At 37.9% G+C, this 27527-nt stretch overlaps 1 protein-coding gene across 1 annotated transcript in view; it reads left to right on the forward strand.

Moving 5' to 3' along the window:
- Nucleotides 1-22631, forward strand: part of scn12aa (sodium channel, voltage gated, type XII, alpha a) — a 34987-nt gene extending 12356 nt beyond the window's left edge. The window contains exons 6-27 of the mRNA XM_053651165.1: nucleotides 825-916; nucleotides 1860-2102; nucleotides 2362-2425; nucleotides 6858-6999; nucleotides 7087-7284; nucleotides 7527-7676; nucleotides 7760-8095; nucleotides 8275-8404; nucleotides 8852-9090; nucleotides 9809-9982; nucleotides 10093-10449; nucleotides 11419-11844; nucleotides 12770-12884; nucleotides 13396-13550; nucleotides 14263-14436; nucleotides 17738-17860; nucleotides 18068-18340; nucleotides 19172-19225; nucleotides 19305-19446; nucleotides 19538-19638; nucleotides 19730-20000; nucleotides 20888-22631. Of these exons, the coding sequence (XP_053507140.1) occupies nucleotides 825-916; nucleotides 1860-2102; nucleotides 2362-2425; nucleotides 6858-6999; nucleotides 7087-7284; nucleotides 7527-7676; nucleotides 7760-8095; nucleotides 8275-8404; nucleotides 8852-9090; nucleotides 9809-9982; nucleotides 10093-10449; nucleotides 11419-11844; nucleotides 12770-12884; nucleotides 13396-13550; nucleotides 14263-14436; nucleotides 17738-17860; nucleotides 18068-18340; nucleotides 19172-19225; nucleotides 19305-19446; nucleotides 19538-19638; nucleotides 19730-20000; nucleotides 20888-22107 (5179 nt within the window). The 3' untranslated portion in view covers nucleotides 22108-22631. The remainder of the gene's footprint in view (nucleotides 1-824; nucleotides 917-1859; nucleotides 2103-2361; nucleotides 2426-6857; nucleotides 7000-7086; nucleotides 7285-7526; nucleotides 7677-7759; nucleotides 8096-8274; nucleotides 8405-8851; nucleotides 9091-9808; nucleotides 9983-10092; nucleotides 10450-11418; nucleotides 11845-12769; nucleotides 12885-13395; nucleotides 13551-14262; nucleotides 14437-17737; nucleotides 17861-18067; nucleotides 18341-19171; nucleotides 19226-19304; nucleotides 19447-19537; nucleotides 19639-19729; nucleotides 20001-20887) is intronic.
- Nucleotides 22632-27527: the final 4896 nt, after the last annotated feature.

Below are 27527 nucleotides of genomic sequence, written 5' to 3' on the forward strand. Positions count from 1 at the left end.
AAGAGCTGACCCATGAGGAACCCCTGAACTGACAGGTGCAGTGAACAATCTGTGTCACTATCACGCTGTGCCACTCATTTGGGTGAAGTATGTTATGTTTTATAATATTAAAAGCTGCACTAATATCAGTTATATGTGTGTTAAGAGCCACATCATCGACACCATTTTCAAATGAGGATACTCAGTCATATACAATGAGGAACATGCTCAGAAAAATTAGTACTAATCTGTACCTTTACCTGTACCCTCCTTGTTGCTGGGGTGGTACCCTCAAAGGTACATTTTTTGTATCTGAAATACCTCTCTCTTTCACATGTGAACGTGGATATGGTGTACCTTTAACAAGAAAATGAAGCAGCATAAATGGACTTTAGCTAGTCTTTAGGATAAAGGTAGAAGTTTGAGCCCCAGCCTCAGGGAAGGGTACAGTTGCATTTATCAAGCACTTTTCTAGACACTCAAAGCGCTTTACATTGTATGGGGGGGGTCTCCTCAACCACCACTAGTGTATAGCATCCACCTGGATGATGCGACAGCAGCCATAGTGCGCCAGAACGCCCATCACACACCAGCTATTAGTGGAGAGGAGAGAGTGATGTAGCCAATTCAGGGATGGGGATTATTAGGGGGCCATGATAGTGCAGCTACCACACTTTCCATCACTTTAGCTAAGAAGGAAAGGTAAATATTGAGTCTGGAGTCAGTAAGGTAAGTCTTACTGAGCCCATTTTGCACTTAGATTGGCCATTTCATTATTTTCATATGCTTATTACAATGAGGATGGGGGCTAGCTCTGACCTGTATCTGATTTCCACTCTGTGTAGATATGTGACAGAGTTTGTGGATCTTGGCAATGTCTCAGCATTACGAACATTCAGAGTCCTGCGAGCCCTAAAAACCATATCCGTCATCCCAGGTAAGAGCCCTTGTACGCCACTGATAGAATCACATACAGTCCATACACTATACTTAGCAGACATTGCTCCGAAAGTGGATCTGGATAAGAATGTTTGGGTGCTACAAACTGAATACACACTCAGCAACCACTTTATTAGGAACAACTGTACATCTGCTTGTTCATGCAATTATCTAATCAGCCAATCATGTGGCAACAGCTCAATGCATAAAATCATAGATACAGGCCAAGAGCTTAAATTAATGTTCACTTCAAACATCTAAATGGGGAAAAATGTGATCTCAGTGACTTTGACTGTGGCATAGTTGTTAGCTAGATGGGCTAGTTTGAGTATTTCAGAAACTGCTGTTCTTCTGGGATTTTCATGTGTATCAGTCTCTAGAGTTTACACAGAATGGTGCTAAAAATAAAAAAACCATCCTGTGAGCGGAAGATCTGCAGGCTGAAACGCCGTGTTGATGAGAGATATCAGAGGAGAATGACCAGACTGGTCTGAGCTGACAGGAAGTCTACAGTTACTCAAATAACCACTCTTTACAACTGTTCAGAGAAGAAAAGCATCTCAGAATGCACAAAAAAATGTTGAGGAGGAAGAACCCTGGTATCTCCTTATTTTGAGTCATCACAGATATAACTTAATCAGTTCAGTTCGTAATCAGATGCTGGTTGTCAAAATGTCTACGTTGCTCCTGCGCCATAGTTGGAATGGAATCTTTAAATGTAATTTTTTCTTTTTTTTAAACTTTAATTGTGATGGAGGTATGTCCAGTTCAGGAACGCTTCACCATACGAAAGCTTTTCCTAGCCCACCACACATCAAACATTTGATTATATTGTCTACTATAAACTTTAAATAAATGGTCTGAGTTAGCAGTTACTAAGAAGTCAGAGTTAATCCATGTACACAAGTTTACATACATGTTGTTGCATTGTACCTGTCCAGGTCTGAAGACCATTGTGGGAGCTCTGATCCAGTCGGTAAGGAAGCTAGCAGACGTGATGATCCTGACTGTCTTCTGCCTTAGTGTCTTTGCTCTGATTGGTCTCCAGCTCTTCATGGGTGTCCTACGGCAGAAATGTGTTCGCAGCACCGCTCACTGTGTAAACTCCACATACCCAGGAAATGGAAGCTTTTTCTGTAACAACAAGACCTGGCACTCCATAAAGGACTTCATTAGCAGTGAAGGTACAATGAAGCTGTAAATGCTCTGCTATAGCATTTACCCAGACAGACTTATTCGATTGTATTTATGTTATGCTATGTGTATTCAGAGATAACAAAATGTAGTTTTAATCGATATGTTAATATATAGCAATTTAGGTGAAATCTGTGATAGTGAGAGAATCCTCTCATCTCATCATCTTACGTCAATAATGTCCTGATAGACGTCTTACAGGAAAGACTTTTTTCTTGGCATTACATGTGCTGTCCGCTTACTCCTCAGAAAACTTCTACAAAATTGAAGGAGCCAAGGATGCCTTAATATGTGGATATAGCAGTGATGCTGGGTATGTGAGAACTTGTTTTTTTTTGAGCCAGTACCTGAGCTTTGGTGATACTTGTGTCACTTAATCGGTGTTCCCTGTTCAGTTTAATTTTACCCTGGGTATTTGTCTCAATTAGCATTTTTTGTTCGTTTTCTCTTTTAGTCAGCTGATTCTCGCATTATCATTTACATTAGATTAGGTTGATAGTATAGAAAATTTATCTTTAAATGTTGACTTTGTGTACAGTTCACACACTGTATTTTAAAGCTTCCTTTAAAATATAGTAAGTGACAGTTTTCAGTTAAATACTCTTCATTGGACATGCACAGGTACCAAACATACCCATAAGCCTCCACATGTCGTATGATACACCTGTTTAAAAAGTTCACCTACATACACACACACACACACACTATATATATATATATATATATATATATATATATATATATATATATATATACACACACACACACACATTCACCTTAATGACCATCACCAAAAAACAGATTCATCAAACAGATCCTAAATTACGAAACAAAGAGCAGTCAAGTGATCAGAGCAACAGTGGGTGTTTTTTAATCGGATAATGCCATAAATCCCAGTGCCTCTCAAATAGGTCTGTGCTGTCAGAGCTAATTCAATACGCATCTGAGTTAAAACACTGTCTGTACTGTTACAAATCTGACTCTGTTTGAACAGAACCAGAAGCAGAAAGCATGTTGAGGTTAACACAGAAAGCTGTTGTTCATGGTCTGGAATATGTATAACGATGTTCTAGCAAAAATAAATAAATAAATAAATAGGATTGGATACAATTAAAGGGTTTCATATCTAGAAGGAAAACATCCATTAGATATCCTATTTTGATTATAAAGAAAGAAAGAAAAAAAGAAACAAACAGATGTCCAGCAAATTATCTTAGCAGCATAAGGGAAAGAAAAGCATGTAGAGGGTGTGCGTAACATATTGCACATAGAAGTAATGTGAACTGTGCGTCATTCTCTTCTCATGGACGATTGTGGGGATGGATTCAAATGTTTCAACCCTAGACAGCATTAACTCACAGTTCATAGCCACTGCTGTGTGGAGGACTTGCCCTCTAAACTCACATCTGGTCCTGCTAAGCTCTTCTGTAGGTTTGTTAATGGCTGCCATCTAGCATAACATTGGGGATTATGGATACTGTTCATTTCTTTCTCTCTCTCTCTCTCTCTCTCTCTCTCTCTCTCTCAAGATTTCAAGATTCAAGTAGCTTTATTGGCATGGTAAAAGGCTTTACACTGACAAAGCATTGGTAACATTAAATTACAGACATATACATTTACACGCATTCACACACAATGAAACGTTTTATATATAAAATAATAGCTATAAAAGAAGAAGAAAATACACTATTATCTGTCTGAGCATTTTGTGCATGTTTACAGTGTTGATGTTATTGAGTGGATGGTGGTCCTGTTCCACTGTTTTGTTGTGACAGGACTTCACAAACCTAGCAGCCAGGTTTGAGCTTGGTGAAATCTCTCCTAGCAGGTGTGGGAGTTTGTTCTTATTTTGCATCAGCTTGAAGTCTTTTTCATGAGTTGTGAAATGGGGAAAACAATATTTTTGCTAATTTGTGTATAATTAGGGCATGTTGTTAAAAAGTGTAGTTCTGTTTTCACTTCATTTTGTGTGCAGTGGGAGCACAGCCTGTCTTTTTTTGGTAGCCAGGTCTGTCTGTCTGTGTCTGCCTGTCTCTATGGCCAGGTTGTGTTCGCTGAGTCTGTACATGGTCATGACTTAGTCTTGTCTTAGAATAGGGTTGGTCACTGTGCTCAGGTATTCTGCCGATTTATATCCTCTGTTTAGGGACAGATAACATTCTAATTTACTATGTTGAGCTGTTGCTTCTATCTCGTGTTTTAGATATTTTTCTTTTTGTGTTTTAATGATTTGATTGGGTCTGTCTGGGGTTTTGCTCTGGGGTTTGGCTGGACATGTTTTGGATTGTAAAGTCAGCTCCAAGACCAGCTTGCTGTGGAGGCTTCTCTCTAGGGTTAGCTAATGGTATCTCAGTGCTCTGTGATGGAGGGTCTCTGTATCACTATTTTTTTGGTGGGCATGGAATTTAATGGCTCTTTTTTGAATTTTGAAAAGTAATTATTATTCTTTCTCCCTCGATCTCTCTCTGTCTAACACATGCATACACAAACACACATCCTCACCCTTTCACTTTGTGTCTCTTGTTCACTGTGCCTCTTGACCGACTCTGAAGTTGAAGTGTCTTAGTAAGGGGTTGTGCCACCCCAAGCTACCAGAACAAATTCAAGTCTCTGGAAATTTACCTTTAACAATTCTTCCAAATGATAGTCCCTACATTTTAATGGTGGTGGAGGAGATACTATCGAACATGTCAGTCCATAATCTCCCATAGGTGTTCAGTTGGTGATTGTAAAGGCAATAACATTTGATTTACATCATTTTCATCTTCATCAAACCATTCAGTGAGCCCTCATGCCCTTTGGAAGGAGGTAGGATCATCCTGGAAGATAGAAGGCTACTCCAATAAATGTTTACTCATAAGATAAAGGTATCAGTCAGACAAAGGAAAGGAATGAGTGGAATGAAAGGAATTTCCCTCTAAAGGAATGAGTGGACTTGAACTATGACAGCAAAATGCTTCCCAAAGCATAACAGAGACTGTTTCTATGAAACAGACTGTACTCTATGAAAAGGAAATTCTCTTTCTTGTCTTTCATGTTCAGCTGTTAAATAAAATCACAAATTTTCATGCATACAGTGGATGATATACAGCACATCCCAAAAATGTGTGTCCATATACACAATGGGATGCAAAGTTTGCATTTTGGAAATAAAATAATGCACTTCAGACATAAAGTCCTGACCTATTATGTAGTTATTTATCTTCAAATATCTAAAAAAATATTATTCAGTAACGTTTACATTATTCAGTTCATACAGTAAAAAAAAATTGGAAATGTGTGTAGTTGCAGATGGGTCCTGGGAATTTAAAGAACAAGTCATGACCAATGAATAGTCTTAAATTATTATATATTTTTAAAAATATGTTAATAACATTTTTGATATATTGATATGTCTAACCAATTGTCCTTGTAGATAAATCAAGTTTGTTTAATCCAGTTAATTTTAGATTTGAACCAGCTATCAGCATTGGCAAAAAATCTCACAGGAATCAAAAAGTGGTCACTTTAGTGGTCCATTTACAGTGGACATGTAAATTGCATGAAATTGCTCAGTGCAATCAGAGAATCAAAAGCACTTCTCGTCTGGCATTGACGCATACATACACACACTACTGTGGAGAGGCTGCTCCCACGAGGCAGTTTGCCACAGTGTCCTCTGGCCACCGCCTCCAGGTCATTGTTACTATAGAGACTCTGAGTATGTCCGACTGCATAGCAACCCTGGACAGAGCCGAGCTTTACTAATGCATAGATTTTAGACCGAATTCTCTCATTCTCTTCACAGACCTGACTGAAGCAATGCCAGTTTTTTGTATAAAAAAACTAATCAATCCTATCCAAATCCTTGTGTCTCTGTACCAGGGTGTGGCTGTGTGATATATTGGTGATAACTTGAACAGACATCAGTAGAAACTTGTGTGCATCTCTCTCTCTCTCTCTCTCTCTCTCTCTCTCTCTCTCTCTCTATCTCTCTCTCTCTAAAAGATTTATCGCTGTCTGTATACTGAGGCCATGCCCTCTCCAGCTGTTTATAGTTCCATTACTAAATGATCCTTCCCTCACACTCTACCCTCCACACTGCCTGTCACTTATACCTAATGCTGCCATGGTAACAGAGAGATGGGATGATGAGGGCACTGGGTTTGGGGAAAAATGTTAATCTGCAACTAGATACACATCTAACTTCAGGTATCTATCAGAATCCCTTTGAAACCTTAATACCCGCCCTTGCTGATGTCTTGTGAGGCCTACGTAGTTTACGGATTTCTCTGATAATATGATAATATGCAACCATTTTAGTAACCACTTTATCCTGGCCTTTTTAGTCAATACCAACTGCCAGCTACTAGCTATTTCTCCCTTATTGCTTGACAGCTACTAGCCTGGGAGGACAAGGTTAGCATGCACTTCCTCCAAGACATGAAAAGCCAACAGTTATCACATACATTCATACCAACAGTTGGCAAGTGTTGTGAGGACTCCTGGCCATGGATGGCTGTGGCCTTGTAAGGATTCAAACGTGTGATGTTCCAATGACAAAATGAATCAGTAGCTAGTGTAATTTTTATCCTGTAATACTCAATGGTCTTACATGTGTATAGACAACATTAATAAGCAATTTTTTTCTTTCCTTAGTGATTGATTATCCAGTCGAGTATCATTTCTTTACCTGTTTGGGTGATGGGTATATTGTCTTATTTTGAGAGTGTGTATCTGTGTCTTGCCTCACTTTTGCCATACAGAAAGTGCCCTGATGGGTTTGAGTGTTTGAAGATGGGGAGAAACCCAAACTATGGCTACACGAGTTTTGACAGTTTTGGCTGGGCCTTCCTAGCGCTCTTTAGACTAATGACACAAGACTACTGGGAAAACCTCTACCACCAGGTATTGCTGAGTGAAACAGATATGAAGCCACAATGATTGAAAATTAAAGTCATTCAAGTTTATGTATGCTCCTCTCACTTCTGGCAGACTCTACGTTCAGCTGGTAAGACCTACATGATCTTTTTCGTGCTGGTGATCTTCCTGGGCTCGTTCTATCTGGTAAACCTGATTCTGGCTGTAGTGGCCATGGCATATGAGGAACAGAACCAGGCCACCATTGCTGAGGCCTGGCAAAAAGAGAGAGAGTTCCAGCTGGCCATGGACCAGCTTCGCAGAGACCCGATGGTATTACACACAGTTTTTGGTATATAACTGTTTATATAACAATTTAGTGTGCATCTATGGATCTGATAAGGTGCATTTTAGTTAACACTCATGCATTGCTTTGGTCTTTAATTGAATATTTTAGTCACCATATAAATAAGATGACACTGAGTGCACTTGGTCTTTGAATCTGATTACGAAACAATCACACCAGTAGTATTTAGAAGCAATGTAAAATAGTAATTTTGAATGCTTCCGGCCAGGCATTAGGAAAGCGAAGCAAGGAAGCCGAACTGAGTCCATTTCAAGAGATGTCTCCATCACCATTTAGTTGCACTGAGTCCAGAGAGCATAGATCCAGATCCTACAGAACCGTGTCAGAGGAAGCAGAAGATGATCCTCCTGATGAGAAGGTAGGATTTCTGCGGATTTCTGCCATTCCTATTAAGGCAGTCCCAACACTCAACACTTCCCCATTCTCTGTCTTTTCCTTTAGTTTGTGCACTCACTCCTAGCCACGCTCTCCTCCCATCCTTTGAGCACACGGAGGGGCAGCAATAGCAGTGTGTTCACTTTCCATCTGCGCAAAAACTCTGAGGCTGATGATCAAACCAGTGTCCTCTATGAGGGACGGAGTCGGGCAGGATCCACAGTGATACCATGGCACAAGCGCCGCACAAGCAGCATTAGGAGCCACTGTTCCCAGGCTGTTAAACCCAGCTTTGCCATCAATGGCCGGCTTGAACTTTTGCCGGACCAGAATACAATTGGTGGCATCAGCCCACACACACCTACCTTATTTCCTGCACACAGCATGGAAAAGGTCAAAGAGGTCAGATGGACAGCACTATTAAATTGCACTACACACTATTTGGACTGTTCTTTGAAAACATTTAATATGATTTTGGGCTATAAAAATAACCTCATTGTATATAAGTGAGACAAGTCATATTCTGTTGTGAATGCAAAACATGTGTCTTAAGTATACACCATGTCTCTGGTGACTAATAGGAGCTGGCATGTTTAGAAGACCATGCTTATGAAGTCAGCAAATCCATGCAGCAAGGGAAGATAGAAGCTCTGTCTCCCTGCATGAAGCGAGAACTCAGCTCAGTCAGTTTCTTCAGTGATGCATTGGATGGTGGGCTTCAACCTTTTAATGTTTTCTTTTAGTCTTATCATTGTCTGTGTTTATTGTTCTTTGACAACCAGTAGCCATATTGTGCAAACTGCAGGCAACTGCTTATTTGAGCCAAATTATTCCTTCATATTTTTTGTGATTTCTCATCTATGACAAAGGGCAATTTCTGAAGGATGATGTCACTATTAGTTTGAGAGTATAGACCAAAAGGCCTGTGGCAATATTATGTTTCTGTAAGAATATCATTTACATGTCCCATTGCGAAATTGTAACTGACAGCAGTCAATATATCTCATTTTATAATAGCCTCTCAGATACTTTAAAGGGCCCAAATCAGCTTCAAGATAGTGGTAGACACACAGCCATCTAAAGATGGTATATGCTTTTGTGGTCTTAGTCCAGATCAGTAATTATTAACAACTATGTTCCTTTATTTGTATATCTTAGAGTTTGAAGAGACACATCAGAAGTGTCCTCCTTGCTGGTACGTGTTTGCTAAAAAGTATCTGATATGGACGTGCTCTCCAGCATGGCTTGGTCTGAAGGAGTTAGTAAAGGTCATGGTGATGGATCCTTTCCTGGACCTGGCCATCACTATCTGCATTGTGCTCAACACGCTCTTTATGGCTCTGGAGCATTACCCCATGACTGAGGAATTTAATGGCATGCTGAGTGTGGGGAACCTGGTGAGAATAGACTATACATCATGTTATGAATCATCTAGTTCAGGACGTGGTGTAAACTCAATCTTTAACCTATGAATAATGTCGATGTTACTTCATGAGCATTTATTTGTTTAAGATAGCCAGAGAAAGATGGGATTATTCAGAGAAGCACCTCTGAAAGTTAACACTCAACATGTTACTTCCACCACCATGCTTCACTTTGGGGATGTGTTGTCAAGGTGATTGGATTTCTTCCAAATCTAGAGCATTGTGCTCTTTTTTTTTTGTTGCTCTTATCAGACTAGAGAACTTTGGGTTCAAAATGTCTTTTGGCAAATTCCAAATGGGATTTCATATAGCTTGCCACTCTTCCATAAAGCCCAGCTTTGTCCAGTGTCTGGGTTATGGTTATGTTGTGAACAGTTTCTGCCATCCGAGCTGTGGATCTCTCTAACTCCTTCAAAGTTACTCTTGGCCTCATTGTTGCTTCTTTGACTAATGCCATCAGTAGCCGGACACTGATTTCTTGGTACTCTATATACAGGAAAAATGTGGCAGGAAAACAGGATGAATAAACACTATTTCATGTACAATTTAATTAAAAGGCCAAAGGTGCAATGTTAATGAACAACTTTTCACGATTTAATTCCATAGTACTGTTCCAAAGTAATGAAACAAATTCACAGATATGGATGCTAATGTGTTGCTGATTATTCTGTACTTAATTGTTTGTCTTCAGGTGTTCACTGGGATCTTCACAGCTGAGATGGCAATGAAGCTCATTGCACTGGACCCATACTACTACTTCCAGCAAGGCTGGAACATCTTTGATGGGATTATTGTTTGCTTGAGTTTGATGGAACTTGGTCTGTCCAATGTTGAGGGATTATCAGTGCTCCGTTCATTCAGACTGGTAAGGTCACATCAGAGCAGCCAATCTATTAGAAATGACACCAGCAAAACCTACTTCAGCATAACCTCATCCATCCATCCATCTATTCATCCATCTATCCTTTTTTTCAGCTGAGAGTCTTCAAACTGGCCAAGTCATGGCCAACACTCAATACCCTGATAAAAATCATCGGCAACTCTGTGGGTGCCCTGGGCAATTTGACCCTCGTCCTGGCCATCATCGTCTTCATCTTTGCTGTGGTTGGCATGCAGCTGTTTGGGAAGAACTACCAGGACTGCGTGTGTAAGATTAGCACGGACTGTACTCTGCCACGCTGGCACATGAAGGACTTCTTCCACTCGTTTCTGATTGTGTTCCGTGTGCTGTGCGGTGAATGGATCGAGACGATGTGGGACTGCATGGAGGTGGCTGGCCAGCCACTGTGCATCCTCGTCTTCATGCTGGTTATGGTCATTGGAAACCTGGTGGTGAGTTGAAAGGATATTATTAGTATGTTTGCATGGCAACAATCATGATGCTTTACTGATGTTTTATTTCCTAACCAGTTTCTTTAATACAAACTTTATTAGTATCTCTATTAGCATAATAGATTTGTTGCATTGATTTGGAAGTTGTCTGAGTTTGTGCAGCTTAGAAGTTTTAAAGGCCATAAGCAAGGCAGGGAGAAGAATAAATCTTAGGGATTTTTGTGACAGCTCAGTGGTTAAGATGTTGAACTACTGCTTGGAAGGTCGTGAGTTCAGATCTGCCAGGCTGCCACTGCTGGGCCCTTGCACAAGGCCCTTAACCTTCAACTGCTCAGTTGTATAAAGAAAATAAATGTAAGTTGCTCTGGATAAGGGTGTCTGTGAAAAATGGCATAAATGTAAATGTAAAATCTATGGCATGGTGCAATGATGAGGAATTGGGAGTGGCAAACGTTTGCCAGCAAGAAGAGGTTTAGGAACATTGGCTTCCCACCAGTATTTAGTGGCAAGCACTAGATACCAGTACCTAGATATTTATGTGCAGAGGTTGGAAGAACTTTGTTATGACTGGGTCATCTCTAAGGGCCTGTTTTATTTAATGGTCAATGTATAATGGTCCAAGGACCAACTGATGGTGGCCACAAATGAAGATTTGAGTAGCATTATCTTTGTGGTTATAGGTGCTCAGTGGGTAAATTCAAGATAAAGCATCAGCTGACATTTTTGGAATCAGACCAGTATGATTTAGTTACCTGGAATCCTAGAAAGAAAAGAGCCCATTTTGCTTAGTGTGGTGTGGTGTGAGACGTTTGGCCTTCAGGTATAGATTTTAATGCATCCTTTACCCAATGGAACCATTCCTCCAAGGCTAATTTATGCAATGTTAGAAATGTTGTAATTGTCAACAAAAGTTTTGCTGAAAAGAAAGCAACGAGATACATTTCCTCTCTCTGTCTTCTCTGTCCCTAGGTTCTGAACCTCTTCCTGGCTCTGTTGCTGAGCTCCTTCAGCTCTGATAACCTGTCTGCTCCAGAGGAGGATGGTGAGATGAACAACCTACAAATAGCCATTGCACGCATATATTCTGGCCTCAGCTGGATCCTGGGAGTCATCAAGGATTTCTTCAACGGCAACCTGGCCACACACTGGCACACGAATAAGCAAGCCCAGGCAACCGGGAAGGGTCATGGCACCAACCATGTTGAATGCAATGGGACTGTTGGGAGAATCAGCAGTTATGCAGAGAAACATGTCACTTCAGAAAGGGAGGACAGCTACATGACCAATCCCAGCTTGAACATATGTGTTCCAATAGCACCTGGAGAATCAGACATGGAGTTTCCTGAGGAAGAGGAAGATGGCACAGAGACATCAGAAGATGAAGTAAACAATCCAGTAAGTTGATTGTTACTGATTTTTTGTGGGAATTTATTAACATTCGTAGAAATGGATGTAAGCAAACGATAGATCATTATAAATTAGGTCGAACAATTACATTGATGGAGAATGAGTACATATCAAGTTTAGAACCCTAAAGATTTCAGTTTGTCCCTGTGGGGAAACCCTACAACATAATTGGTTAATGATGGGGGTGTCAAGTGAAATCTCTTTTAGAAGACAAGAGAAGACCCTTGAGGAGACCTGACATACAAATTTTCATAAAATCAACAACCCTATGCTTCTTATCCTACACTATTTTTTATCTGTATCTGTATATCTGTATCTGTTTGTGTATCTGTACCTGTATTCAGATTTAAACCCAAACTGGGTGTGATTGCTATGATTATTGCTGTATTCGTTTCTGTTTAGATACACATTTTGTTCATTCCAAATAATGTATTTGCATTCAGCTACATCCCTAGCTTCTTACCAGCATAATCATTAAGGCCAGAGTAAACATAATAATGGTCAACATTCACTAACTCCTCAGTGTAGGATTACAGATCTGAAATAGTATTGTGTCAACACCTTTTGCAAATAACCCTAGTAAATCAGTAGAAAAATTCTAAGCGTGTTGTCTTGCAGGATTTTTTTTTCTCCTACAAAATTGCATAGCAAAAAGATAGCAGTGGTAGCTTCAGTCTGAAATAAAACCACAGTTCAAATGTTTATCATTATCACAAGTTAATGCCATAGTTCAGTAACCTTTAAGGAAGCACCATATTGGCCCAAGGTTTCTTGTCCTTAACTGATATTGGTAACAGAGACAGTTAATGATTTTTAACTATTTAGGGTACTAAATAGGTCTCAGTTGTTGTGGCTGCTATAGAATGGATATGATGGGGCGAGGAATTGAACACCAGCTTTTTGGCTTTATCAGGAAGTGATCAGCCTGTCAGAAGGAAGTACTGTGGATCTGAGGAATCCAGAAGGAGAAGATGAGGACATCCAGCTAGCTGGTGACACCATGGAGCCAGAAGAGTGTCTCCCTGAGTGTGAGTGAAGGACAATGTTTAAAATAATAAAAAGCATTTAAATCCACAACATGTAAACATATATAAAACATGAGCCCATGTGCCCTGTTGCGTTTATTATGAACTCTTTCTATTTCAATTAAGTCAAGCTTTTACCTAGATAAATATACACTGAAACCACAGACTTCCATTTTCTATATGTTGTGAATATTATTTTAAAATCATACTATATTTTGATTTGATCCTGAGCTTGGGCTACTCTCTGTGGGCTACACTCTCCAGTATCCACCCAATGAAATGGGGCAGTGGGCCACATGTATTTTAGACCATATTAGTCTTCTTAAGGTTCGATTCCATTATCTGTAGTAGTCACAGAAAAACTGCTTAAAATAAATTCAGGTCTTACACTCATACAAGTTTGTAGGAACACAGTTCTTATGTACCCTATGTACCTTATGATGGGTGTTTAGCTGATAATGTGCGTTGCTCTCAGTTTTACCAGCTAACTCTAATTATTTTTGCTTATATTCAGTCTGTATGCGTCGCTGTGAATGGTGCGACATCAACACGAACCGGGGTCTAGGCCTGGTCTGGTGGAGGCTGAGGAAGACCTGCTACCAAATTGTGGAGCACAGCTGGTTTGAAACCTTCATCATCTTTATGATACTCCTCAGCAGCGGAGCTCTGGTAGGAGGCCACACACAAGATCTCTACATACAGTTAAACTTCCAGTGTTGATTGAAGCCCTACTGTTAAATTAACATTAAAATACTAGATTATATAAAATGTCGTGATTTATAAAACACAGAACATACTACTAAAATTGAACAGATCAAGTAATCTAGACTTCACCACAACACAATAAATTATTATTGTTGAGGGTTTATTTAGCGTAACTTAGTTATATATACACTGGCGTAATGTTATTTTAGTTGAACATAGGTAACTTTATGAATTGCTATTTTTGTGGTCAGAAATGATCGTGCATGTGCAGGTGCATGGGTGGAACAGCACAATCAGGGGTGTGACATTCAAAGTTGGCTGCCATATGGTATATTTTAACAATTTGGTCCAAAATTGTGCTAAATTTGTTACCCGCTTTAACACAGAGAGACATTGGGCTAAAAAACAAATAACCAAAGTTATACAAAAATGAATTGCTGTCATGTGAGTGAACACCTTAAAATCCATGAGAAGACTGTCAGCCAGATTTTATTTTATTTTTTTAACTGCTACAATATTGACTTTTAGAATCTAAAAGTAAACTCTAATCATATATTATTATGAAATGAGCTGCATGGAGCTTCTTCTACTTTATTACAAGGCAAAACTATAGTATACTCAAGACATTTTGACTGGCAGTGTAATTATTTACATTTGCGCAATGCTTTTCTTTCAGGCGTTTGAAGACATATATATTGAACAGAAGAAGGTGGTGAAAGTGGTGCTAGAATACGCGGACAAGGTCTTCACCTACGTCTTTGTGTTGGAGATGCTTCTGAAATGGATTGCATATGGTTTTAAGAAGTACTTCACAAACTACTGGTGCTGGCTAGATTTCCTGATAGTGGATGTGAGTATACAGCCTTGCTTTGATTTCTCAGCTAGTTATTTTTTTCCCCCCTCAACAGTACTTTTATAAGGTTGTTTGTCTTTCTGCAAATATTCAGATATTCAGCTATCAATGAAAGCATGATGGTTAGCATGGTTAACTTTGCGTGTGGAGGTGAAGATGTGTGGCAAAATCAGACTTCACTTTATGAAGTTTACTACTTGCAACGGTGTTAGGTGTTGACTGGAAAACTTCATAGGCAAATACAGTAATTTAACTATTGTTGTATTACAGCAAATTTTAAGAAAACTTGTTTATGAATGATTAAATGAGTTAAAATCAAGCGACCAAGCAAACAAATAAACAAATAATGTGTTAACAATATACTTTTTTTTTCAAGGTTTCTTGATTGACAATGACATTCTTAAATGAGTGTTGAGGTTTTTGTTTTTTTTTAGAGTTAGCAAATACACAATATTTGGTTAACTAGTATCCATACTAATGGTGAAAGGATATGAAGGACATTTATATATAAAATTATTTAATTATACTTTAAAATAATTGTAATATGGGTTACAAGGTTGTAGAGAAAGAAGAGAAAGTGATGACGTTACATTTGTGAGCAGAACACGAACGGTATCCCAATCCTTGAATCACTCATTAACAGACATTATGACTTACAGTTATTTGCTTAAACTTTATAAATGAATTATTGTTAAAGAGCAGTCACAATAATTTGGGCTACCTTACAGGCCCAAAGAGTCATGAATCCAAACACTGCTCATTCGAGGTAGTCATGGTCACAGTGATATACACTACAGTACAAACACACACATCTTTGCATTTTGTTTGCGTGAATAAACTTTTATTGCATATCATATTTACTGCATATCTCCTGGTTTTACCTGCCTGTTTAATCCTATTTAGATCTCTACACACACCTCTAATGATAGGGTAAGTTCATAGTTCAAAGGTCAGAGGTGAGTAGATGTTCTGGATGAGTTGTTTTCTCTGCATCACAGCTGCATTTTGGATTCAACTGATCCATTTTGAGATATAAATGCCACTGTCTTTCTTTGTGATCTAGGAATATGACGAACCTGCATTTTATTTGCATTCAAAGTGAAGTTTTTTTGGATTTCATACCACTGATGTGGTTAATATGTATAAGACCTTGGCCTTTATATCCAAATAAAATAGCACTCATTAACTGAAAGGGTTATCTACAGAAGATACTAAAAGTGGTGACTTTTCATTGTAAGTTTTGGGGGAAAAAGTAAATAATAGAACATATATATATATATATATATATATATATATATATATATATATATATATATATATATATATATATATATATATATTTTTTTTTTTTGCTTGTAAAGTGTGAGCAGTTGAGGACAATATTATGTATTCTATCATGCTTACAACTGGTCAGTGTAATAATGATTGATTTTTCATTTCTAATGTTGTTGTTTTTTTTATTGATCTTTTTATAGATCTTCTTTAGATATATTACAAAATCCCTCTAATTAAATACCTCTTTCTTTTATAAAGAACTAGCCATTTTTGGGACGAACAAAATTTATTTCCCCAAAAATATTTCAAAGTATAATAAAATAAATAAATAAATAAATGAAAATGATTTCACCCTATCTTTATTTATGTACATTTAGATGTAATTTTGGCCCTTATCTCTACTTAATCTCTAAACCCATATTCTACATTAAATTTGACTTCCATTAAATGACAAAAAAAAAATTCTTTATAAAAACCTCACTCTATTTAATATATATGCATAGTGAATATGCATATATAGTTGAGTATGTGGGTATGTACACTAACTAGTACATATGTACATATTTGTCCTTGTTTTGTCGACATGTCATCTCATTAACTCTTCATTTACCTCATTTCCAACCGTCATCAGCAACGGGTCATTCAACAGTCGAATACCATACTGTCTGCTCTGAATGTAGAATAGAGTGGAAACATATTTCTACAAACAACTAAATTCTAGATTGCAACTTCGAAATTAATTCACTGTTCCAATAAATGAGTTCCTGTAGAATGTCCCAAAACATGTACTGGCTTTACAGTCTCATCTTTAGAACTTTTCATCTTTGGCTGCATTTTTTTTTTTTTTTGTAGAATGTTAAAATCTGTTCATATTTACTGTCAATCTGAGAATTATAATTGTTTTGATAGTAACACTTTGAAGATGTTTTACATTCCCTCCCCAATGATTAATATTTGTTTCTTATACTTACTAGCTAACTGTCTAGTAACTGCATAGTAACTACAAGTAATGTCTGGTACATAGCTAGTAAAGTATATAGTAACTTAAGGGCTACTATGCAATGAGATCGTAATGGCTAGTATGTAGTTCTGATACACTTAAGCACACCCATAGGGAGGAGGTATACAGAAATACAGTATTTAGACCTCAGATGTAATTTGGTAGTCATGTGTGAGTTGTACAGGCAAAGTTTGCCAAAAACAGAGTTGTGTATCGAGTGAACTTGATTCTGACCTTAAACTTAAGTCCATTTTTTCTTGTGAGATATTGACTCGAGTGAAGAACAGCCATACATCTAGCACCGTTAATAATAATAATTAACTTTAAATTAAGTGCTCGCATAAGCCAAACTTTTGTATTGTACTTAAAGATACCGACTGACTAACTTCCTAGCTTGTTGTTGATTTTAGAACGGAGCCCTTGGTGCACTACATGTTGCATGCTACAGGCATTTTTACACATTTGTTACCTGTACTTACCTACTTGCTTCAGTCAGTAAATATGCATTTTCTGTAGTCATACAGTAATTGGTAATGCCCTGGTATTTTTTCCATCAATTTCTATGTACATACATATTTATCTTGAAATCTATGCATCATGTATTACTTGTAAGTATTGCGCACATGTTCAACGTACTAAACGTTTTAAAAATTCCGACTTACTGCATGGATGTTTTAATGATATCTCTCTCACATTCTATAACAACTGAATTGGACTGGTATATTCAGAACCTCCACTTTATATGTAACAATGTGCCACAGTTTTTCATTGCAGAACCAGGCATACAGCTGATTTTACCGTATATATTAGCATTGAAAAGTCTACCAATATTCTAGCACATACGGTAACCTCCTTTTAAAATCATACCTAACCGGTTGTTTAAAAAACAAAACCAAATGATCAAGTGGGTTAAATCCTTTGGTAGAGGTTTAAGAAAATTAACTCTAACATAACAGGTCGATAAAGCATAAGATGTTTATCTCAAACTGCAATGAGCATTCGTTCTCTCCCCTCACCCTGCAGGTATCGCTAATTAGCTTGGTGGCTAATTCTCTGGGCTACTCAGACTTTGGAGCTATTAAATCCCTGCGGACCCTGAGAGCCCTTAGACCACTCAGAGCCCTGTCCAGATTTGAAGGAATGCGGGTAAAACACTTTCTCTTCTTAATCCTCTTACTGCGATTTCCTGCCACCAGGATAGTAACCTGTGTTATATCCATGCTATAACTTGAGACATGTAACCTTTTTGTTCTGCAAATATATACTATGGTATTTCCTTTGCAATAGGCCTATCTCTAATGACGTGTTGTAGTACTGTATGGTCTAACCTGGTGGTATTTATGTTTTGTTGAGGTGGTGGTGAATGCACTAATTGGTGCCATCCCCTCCATCATGAACGTGCTGCTGGTATGTCTGATCTTCTGGCTTATCTTCAGCATCATGGGTGTCAATCTCTTTGCTGGGAAATTTGGAAAGTGTGTCAACAGGACAGGCTACATCCATAACGCCTCAATTGTGAACAATAAATCAGATTGCCTGGCCATGAACAACACTCAGTTCTACTGGACCAGGGTGAAGGTTAACTTCGACAATGTAGGGTTGGGCTACCTCTCACTTTTACAAGTCGTAAGTCACTAATTTATTCACTTTTTAGTTGCCATTTGAAAATAAATTATATTAGGGCTTGGTGTATCTTATAAGACTACTTGTAAGATAATTTGGCGATGTAACCACCCCTACCTGTGCTGAGTCACATCACGTCCACAGGTATATCCTTTACCTCTGGAAATAATCAGCTCTGTCTTGCACAAAAGCATGTAATTCCGTATCACTGAACATTCAGTAACATTAAATGGTTACTCTTGGGTTAGTCTTTGTTTTTACATAGGATATATTTGGGCTATCTGTATCTCTTTGGTGCTTAAATATCTGTATCTGGATTTGAACTATGCCTCTGGAAACACTTCTAAACACCTGAAACACACTTGTAGTCTCAGCTAGATGTTTTCTGGCAAGCTTTCTTTATGTATATACACATACATACATACATTATATATATATATATATATATATATATATATATATATATATATATATATATATATATATATATATATATATATAAAATGTATGTATATATAGAATGTAATATATATATGTAATATATGTATGTAATATATATATATTAATATATGTAATAATATATATATATATATATATATATATATATATATTAAAAACACATTGTGAGCACCCTATTCAATCCATATTTGTATTTATTTAGAACTCATTACCTGTTCATTCTGAATAATGTATTCATATTCAGTTACATCCCTAATGATATTGTAAAGGTATATCAGCAGTTGATTTGAAAACACTTCTTAGAACTCTTCTTCTTTTGAGAGACTACGCTGATAGGTTCATGTCAATGCTTTTTGCGCTTATCTGGAATTACAGGCAACTTTCAAAGGCTGGATGGAGATCATGTATGCAGCAGTGGATTCACGCGGGGTAACCATTCATTCCACTAAAATCTATTATGCATTCTAGGTAAATATCTGCTAGTCATCTATTTTCTTTCTCATAACAGGTAGAAGAGCAGCCCATTCAGGAGATTAACCTGTACATGTACCTTTACTTTGTCATCTTCATCATCTTCGGCTCATTCTTCACTCTAAATTTATTTATTGGTGTAATTATCGACAACTTCAATCAGCAGAAGAGAAAGATAGGTGCTGATGCCTTGCTGATTTAGCTGAAATATTTAATATGTGACTTAAATATTTGTAGTAGATACTAAAGATGATATTTTGCCATTACAAGGTGGACATGACATCTTTATGACTGAAGAACAGAAAAAGTATTATAATGCGATGAAAAAGCTGGGATCAAAAAAGCCACAGAAGCCCATACCAAGGCCAACGGTAAAAAAAGTGTCTAATCATATTAATTGACATTATTCATAGATTACTAATGTTGTAGTTGCTAACACATTTGTTTGGTCTTTAAATCAAGAATATTCTGCAAGGTTTCTTCTTTGATTTGGTCTCCAAACAAGCATTTGACATCACAATCATGATGCTGATCATCTTGAACATGATCACCATGATGCTAGAGACGGACGAGCAGTCTCCTCGCATGGAGTCCATTCTCAACAACATCAACCTGGCTTTCATCGTCATCTTTTCCACGGAATGCCTCATTAAGATCTTTGCTCTCCGCTGCTACTTCTTCACCATCAGCTGGAACATCTTCGACTTTGTAGTGGTCATCCTTTCTATTGTTGGTGAGTATAGAAAAATCGCTAAGTTGGTTTTGCTTCTTGGGCAAAGTGTCAAAATCATCTCCTGGAGGGGCACAGCACTGCATAGTTCTGTTTTCCAAACCCATGCTCATTATTAGTAATTACTATGCTTTGGGATGCCCTGTAGTGAGTTGGATTATACTGTAGAATCCAACTCACTACAAGGTATCCCAAAGTATAATTGAACTAAATAGAAACAAAATTTCATCTATTAGTCCTGGTCTTTAACCCCATTATAATGGATGAAAAAACACAGTCAAGAGAAAACTTGCCAAACTTGGAAAGCATGATGGAGTCTTTGGTGCAGATTTGTTCAATCATGACAAATGCTAATATGTACAGAGCTACATTCTTCTAAAAATATTCCATCCAGCACCTTCTTTGGGTTGTACTTTTGGAGGATCTTTTGAAAGTTCGAACCTTGACAAACTGGTTCTACAACAGTCAGTTTCCCTTTAACAAAGCTTTAGAAAGTTAAAGTACATACCCGTCTAAAAACCTTTGAAGAACCCGTTTCTTTTAGAGTGTAGGGCTAGAGATTGGTGTCTTCATCCTAACATGATGTTTTCTTGGTCCTGACAACTGCATGTGATTTTAATTTCTGAAATTTGATACACTGTAAAACATGATAGCCCCATTACGTTATGTCATAAGTTTTAGAAATTGAACTCAAGTTTATAAGTTTTCAAAAATGAAGCTTAAAGTAATCCATTGTCTTGACTTAGAAAACTTGTTAAACGTAACTTTTTGAATTGAAACAAAGGTTATCTTCAAGTTGGGTTTACTCATGGTTTTAAGGCAGCAGGTGAACTTTGGTTTCTAAGTTTAAACCCCTGAAATGTTTTACAGTGTACTGGTTCTCGTTACAGGAATTGTCCTGGCCGATATCATCGAGAAATACTTCGTGTCTCCAACCTTATTTCGGGTGATCAGGCTTGCCAGAATTGGACGGGTCCTCAGGCTCATACGAGCAGCCAAAGGAATAAGGACGTTACTCTTTGCCTTAATGATGTCACTGCCAGCCCTCTTTAACATTGGCCTTCTGCTGTTCCTTGTCATGTTTATTTATGCCGTTTTTGGGATGGCCAACTTTGCCTATGTGAAGAAGCATGGTGGGATCGATGACATGTTTAACTTTGAAACCTTTGGAAACAGTATTATATGCCTGTTCCAGATCACCACCTCTGCTGGCTGGGACAACTTGCTGGATCCTATTCTAAGCAACTCGCCAGAGGAATGTAACCCACACATCGTCAACACAGGTACTAATACAAAGGGCAATTGTGGAAACCCCTCAGTGGGAATTACCTTTTTTGTTAGCTACATCATCATCTCCTTCCTCATTGTTGTTAACATGTACATTGCCATCATCTTGGAGAACTTCAGTGTAGCCACAGAGGAGAGCACCGAGCCTCTTAGTGAGGATGACTTTGAGATGTTCTACGAGGTATGGGAGAAGTTTGATGTGGAAGCAACGCATTTCATTGAGTACTCGAAGCTTTCCAGTTTTGCAGATACACTTTCAGAGCCCCTGCGAATTGCCAAACCCAACAAGCTCAAGCTGATTTCAATGGATCTACCCATGGTAAGTGGAGACAAGATCCACTGCCTGGACATCCTTTTCGCCTTCACCAAACGTGTACTGGGTGAGTCGGGTGAGATGGATGCCCTCAAGCAGCAGATGGAGGAGAAGTTTATGATATCCAATCCATCCAAGACCTCCTATGAACCCATTACCACCACTCTCCGGCGCAAGCAGGAGGAGGTCTCGGCCACCATGATCCAGCGGGCATACAGGAGACACCTAGTCAGGCAGCAGATAAAGAACGTTTCTTATCTGTACCAACAAATAAACCAAGAGGCATCAGTGGACGTGGCGCATGTGCAAGAAAAACAGGGCCTCATTGCACATTTGATTAAGGAGCATTATGACAATGAGGAGGAGCTGGTTGAGGGGTCTCAGCACTCCTCCCCTCCTTCCTATGAGGCTGTCACCATGTCTCCAACTGGATCATTCCAGGTGCTGATGCCTGCCTCCAGGAACCTTGTAGATTGTGATTCTTGCAACACTGAAGAAACCTGTCTGTAAGTACTACTTATTATATCAGGAAGATCAGAGTGTAAAGTGCATGGTATGCTGGGACATGCAAAGGCATATAGACAGAGCTACAGTGGACTCTTCAGCACACGGATACATTTGCTGATTCATATGATGCTCAAACCATGTACAAGCCATAATGTATTACAGAGTTATTGTTACTTCACTACTGACAGCCAGAAAGTCAGTGAGGTAGATATCCTCAAGCAGCAGACAGAGGAGTTCCTGGCTAATCCCTACTATGTTAGAAGTACATTTTGTTGAATGGTAGATCGTTAGGAACAGGTTTGATGATCACTGGACAAAGCACATTCACTATATCAGTGAATTGATGAAGACTAAGGCCAGAAAATATTCATTATATACGCAATGGCTTTTTGGGAGATAGTATTTACCTTGCAGTAAGGTAAATACTGTCTACCGCACGTGAATACGTGTTGTCGAATTGACAATATTGATCAAGGTTTGACATTTTTCCACTATTTTTTAGCAATGATCTCAAATATTTTTCTACCAAGGATTAAATATACAGTATACTATGTATGTCCCAACACTACAGAATGTAAGTAGTTATAATTTTACTTGAAATCTATGGGATAAGGTTGTGAAGATGAAACATGATTACTGATGTTTACTGATGTAAATAGAATTAACGCCATGGAGAATGCGGTGTTGAAAGGTACAGTGGATATAAAAAAATCCACACACCCCTGTTAAAATGACAAGTTTTTGTGATGTAAAAGAAAATGTAACTAAGATAAATCATGTCAGAACCTTTTCTACTTTTATTGTGAAATTTTCACCTATTAATTGAAGTGGAAAACAATAAGAATCATTTTGTACAAATGTACAATAAACTGATTGCATAAGTGTGCGCACCCCTAAACTAATACTTAGTTGAAGCACCTTTAGATTTTATCACAGCATTCAATCTTTTTGGGTAAGAGTCAATCAGTCTGGCACATCTTGACTTAGCAATATTTTGGCAACTGTCAAATTAGCTGGCTCTCTCCTGTGCACAGCCCTCTTCAAGTCACCCCACAGATTTTTGATTGGATTTAGGTCTGGACTCTGACTGGGCCATTCCAAAACCTTGAACTTGTTTTGGTGAAGCTATTCCTTTGTTGATCTGGAGGTTTGCTTTGGGTTGTCAACATGCTGAAAGGTGAAATTCTTCTTCATCTTAAGGTTTTGTGCCAAAATTGACTGGTATTTTGAGCTCTTTTGGTGTTCTTTTGGTGATGTGCTGTGTTTATCTTTGGGTATTATGGCCAAAAAGTTCAACTTTGGTCTCATCAGGCCAGACCAGAACACATTATTCCACATGTTTTTGGGAGATTAGATGTATTTTCTATTTATTTATTTATTTTAAAAGGCTTCTGTCTTGCCACTCTACCCCATAGTCCAGAGATATGAAGAATTCGGGAGATTTTTCTGACATGTAGGGAGTAACCAGTAGCCAGAAATTCTTTGAATGTTGCTATAGGCCTCTTGGCAGCCTCCCTGACCAGACCAGTTTTCACTTGATCTTCTCATCAATTTTAGAGGGACGTCTTGTTCTTAGTAGTGTCACTGTCGTGCCATGTATACTCCACTTGTACATTTTTGTCTTTACAGTGTTCCATGGTATATCCAATGCCTTGGAATTTTTTTGTGACCCTCTCCTGATTGATCCCATACCTGCTTTCTAAGCTCTTAGCGGCCCATGGCTTTTCCAGTTGGATGTTACCAAGAATATGTCAGGAAAATCCTATAGGGACAGCTGTACTTTATTTGGAGGTAATCAGTCACTTTAATTGATGGCAGGTGTATACTAATTAGTATTTAACATGAGTTTGAATTTGATTGGTTGATGCTGAACACTGTCATATTCCTAATTATGAAAGGGATGTGCACACGTATGCAAGCTGTGTATTGGAAGATTTTTCTTTGTCTTTTTTCCCCCCCAAAAAACCTTTCTGGGTGTTTGTCACTTGATATTTATATGTTACAAGTTCACAATAAAGGTGAAAAAGGTTCTGACATGATTTAACTTAGTTTAACTTTTTTACATCACAAAAACCTGCCAGGGGTGTTGTAGAGTTTTTATATCCATTGTACATAAAACACAATTTTATTTTGTAGAAACATTGCGCCGATGCCATTATAGCTTGGTTTTGAGTCTGAACATTTTCTGCACAGGATATCCAGGTTGATTTTTAGGGCTATTTTCACTACGAGAGCTGCAATATGTGCCTGCTGATGTTTGTTGTGTCTCTACACACATGACTCAGTTTGGGAAAGCTGTGCTTCAGGGGCCAGATTAAGGGATATATTAAGAGTCATATTAAGAGTAAGAATTGCTCTTAAGTCTCACAGACACTTTAATACTTACTGTATATGTGAAATGAATGATTGAATATGCAGTGATTTCTTTGCATTACATCAAAATCAATTCATTCATTTATTTAACTTTTCTGATACAGACAGGTGACAAATGAACGGGAAAACAAGCGACTATTATGTTGTGGGGGCATGTATTTATTTTGCTGGTATAGTTTGTGTCCACTTGTCTACTTAAAAGGAAGACTCACTGCAAATCAATACAAAGTTCTTCGGACTGATCACCTTTATTCTGTAATACAACATTTCTGTCCTGATGGAAGAGGCCTTTAGGAAGAATGATGCTTATTTCTCCAGTACTATTCCTGAGACTTGCAGAATGTGCACAGAGGTGCAGCTGCTTTGGCAGCTTGTGGCGGCCAAAACCTTACTAACACACTTTATGTTGGTGTTTCTTTTAATTTTGTCACCTGTATGTACCTCAAGGTGATATTCCTTTTTATACAGTGCAATTCATTATCCAAGATTATGACCAGATTTCTCCATATGTTATGTTTAATCAAAACATTCATTAAGCATTATATAAAATGACAATAAAGAAAAAATGCATCTGGTGAAACAAACTGTGCTATCAATTTTGGAAGAGGATCTCAAACTTTGGTCTTTCATAAGCTTTCTCTGGTACAATAAACAAAAAAGACCAAATTGTGGCCTTAGAATTATAAGGTCATTATTATTATTATTATTATTATTATTATTGCATTCATTCTTAACCCAGATAAAAACCTTATAAAACTAAGGTCACAAATTTAGGCCACTAAATCTATTCAATCATATGAAACTTGTCTATACTACTAGCATGCGCCATCACTAAACTGTACATTGCACTGGTTAAGACAACCAGCATTGTCACAAAACAATGCTGAAATGATTTATTTTATATGTTATAATGAATAAATAATGGAAAACTGACGGCTCATGATGATAGATGATAGTGCCGCGTTGACCAACTACCAAACCACTAAAGTACTATCAATCATCTTTTCACACTTATCCAAGCTACCGGTAAATTGCAGTTTTACAATGTAACAGCTTTAGAGTGGTGCACCTTGAGTTTGGAAATCAACTTGCCTTTTTCGGGCTTTAAAAATGACGGCCAATTTAGCACTTTGCCTGAGAGCTTAACCTTCTCCTGCCATGAAGTGAGTGATAAAATCCCTCTGTGACCAGCTGGACCTTGAGGATTATCCCACTGCAGAGGGGGGGAACAAAATCACTTGTTTTAATTACATATGCAAACATACACATGTTTCTGTCCAGCTCTCCCTTTGTCCGTAATACACACAGGACATCAGTGTTGCTGTACGCTGTATATGCTATTATACAGAGATGTCTATGAAAATCAATGTGATTTCCAGACTACAGACAGATGCATTCCCTTTTTATATCAGCACTGAATATAAATGAATTCTTTCTGAATGTGCTTTGGTAATTGATATGATGTGAAATCATTTGAACATGTGGCCAGGATTAAGCTTTACTAGACAGAAAATATTATAAAGGATTAAAAATGCACTATTACTAATTACAAAAATGCACTTGCACATGCTACAGCTTTGTACTACTGTATGAATGCATTCCAAATATCACATCTGAGATCTGATTTAGCAAAAAAAAAAGAAAAAAAAAAAAGGAAAGGGGTCTATACTACACAAATAACTTTGAGCTGCATTTTATTATTATTATTTTACATAATCTAGAGATGGAGTATGACTTTGTGAGAGAGGATCAGAAGCGCTCACTGCTCACTGGGGTTAAACTGTACAGTACCACATTATACCAATTTCCTACTGACCTACTGAGTCCTTTGTTTCTGATTGTAGGTTGATTAATTTTCTGTAATAGCAGCTCTGACAAGAATTCCAGCTGTATTTCAAATCAAAGCATTCTGTTAATGCACTCATTCGAATACATGATAGTTTCTACAGTAACTTATTCACAGGGACTTGTATGGCGGATGCTCCACATAATCCGATGTCTTTGTAACGTGGCAAGCTTAATTTTGTTCAAGAGAGATTAAAATAGAGGCTAGTGAGGGAATGATTGTGCCATTTATTAATAAATCAGAAATGACGATTGTTGGCAAATCGTTGTGGTACACTGTTATAGAAAAATCATCAGCTTTGAGGTGGTAACAGGACACTTCATCTCAGGCCAAATTGCATCACTGTGTTGTTGATTATTTTCCTATAACAGCAAACCTGTAGTGTTTTATTCCTTACCTGTTACATGAATCAATATCGATATGCACAGGAACATAAAGAAAAATATTATCCACGATAAGAAAATCTGAGGGAAAGACAAAGAAGATGAAATAGGAGAAATGAAATGTTTGAGGGAAGAGGGAGGATGAGAAAGACAGCAAAAGAAAGAAGAAAAAGCGTAGGAGGCAGAGGCAGGTGAATCAGAGGGACACAATGAGCTGTACATTCATTTAGTCTTAAGTGCTGAGCACTGTGATGGAGAAAAGCCAGGTTAAGCCATATATTCACTTCAGAGCCATTAGACTCATTTCAGGGGGGAAAAAGAGAGAGCGAATGAGCTGTGTAGACAGTCCTTCCGTTATCTGTGAAAAACCATCAAATGGACACATCTTGCTGTCTTTTTGAGATTTCGACTGATGCTAGCTTTTAAGCATCTCATATGTTTAAGCTGGAATTGTTCAAACTCAATTTACTATATCTTATAACAATAAAATGTACGCAAAATTGTCTATACTGAAGTAGACTTTTCAAAGGAATATAACTGTGTTTAAGCTACAAATGCACAAAGAATAGCACAATCTCGAAAAAACATTCAAATCCATTGTTAATCCAACATAAATACAATTAATATGGCTGTTTCAGATTGTAAACTCAGAGGAACTGACTGAAGGAGGACAAGATTTCTCCCTGCTGAATCCCTTTTTTTCCCCATTTATGGTGAATGAATACCTATAAAAAATAGAATTAAATTAAAGCTGTTGGTGAATAAATATGTTTACACTAACGAGTTTGCTTTGTGATAACATTGTAATACAACGAGTTTCC

The sequence above is a fragment of the Ictalurus furcatus genome, chromosome 20, assembly GCF_023375685.1.
Source record: "Ictalurus furcatus strain D&B chromosome 20, Billie_1.0, whole genome shotgun sequence".
NCBI classification, from domain to species: Eukaryota; Metazoa; Chordata; class Actinopteri; order Siluriformes; family Ictaluridae; genus Ictalurus; species Ictalurus furcatus.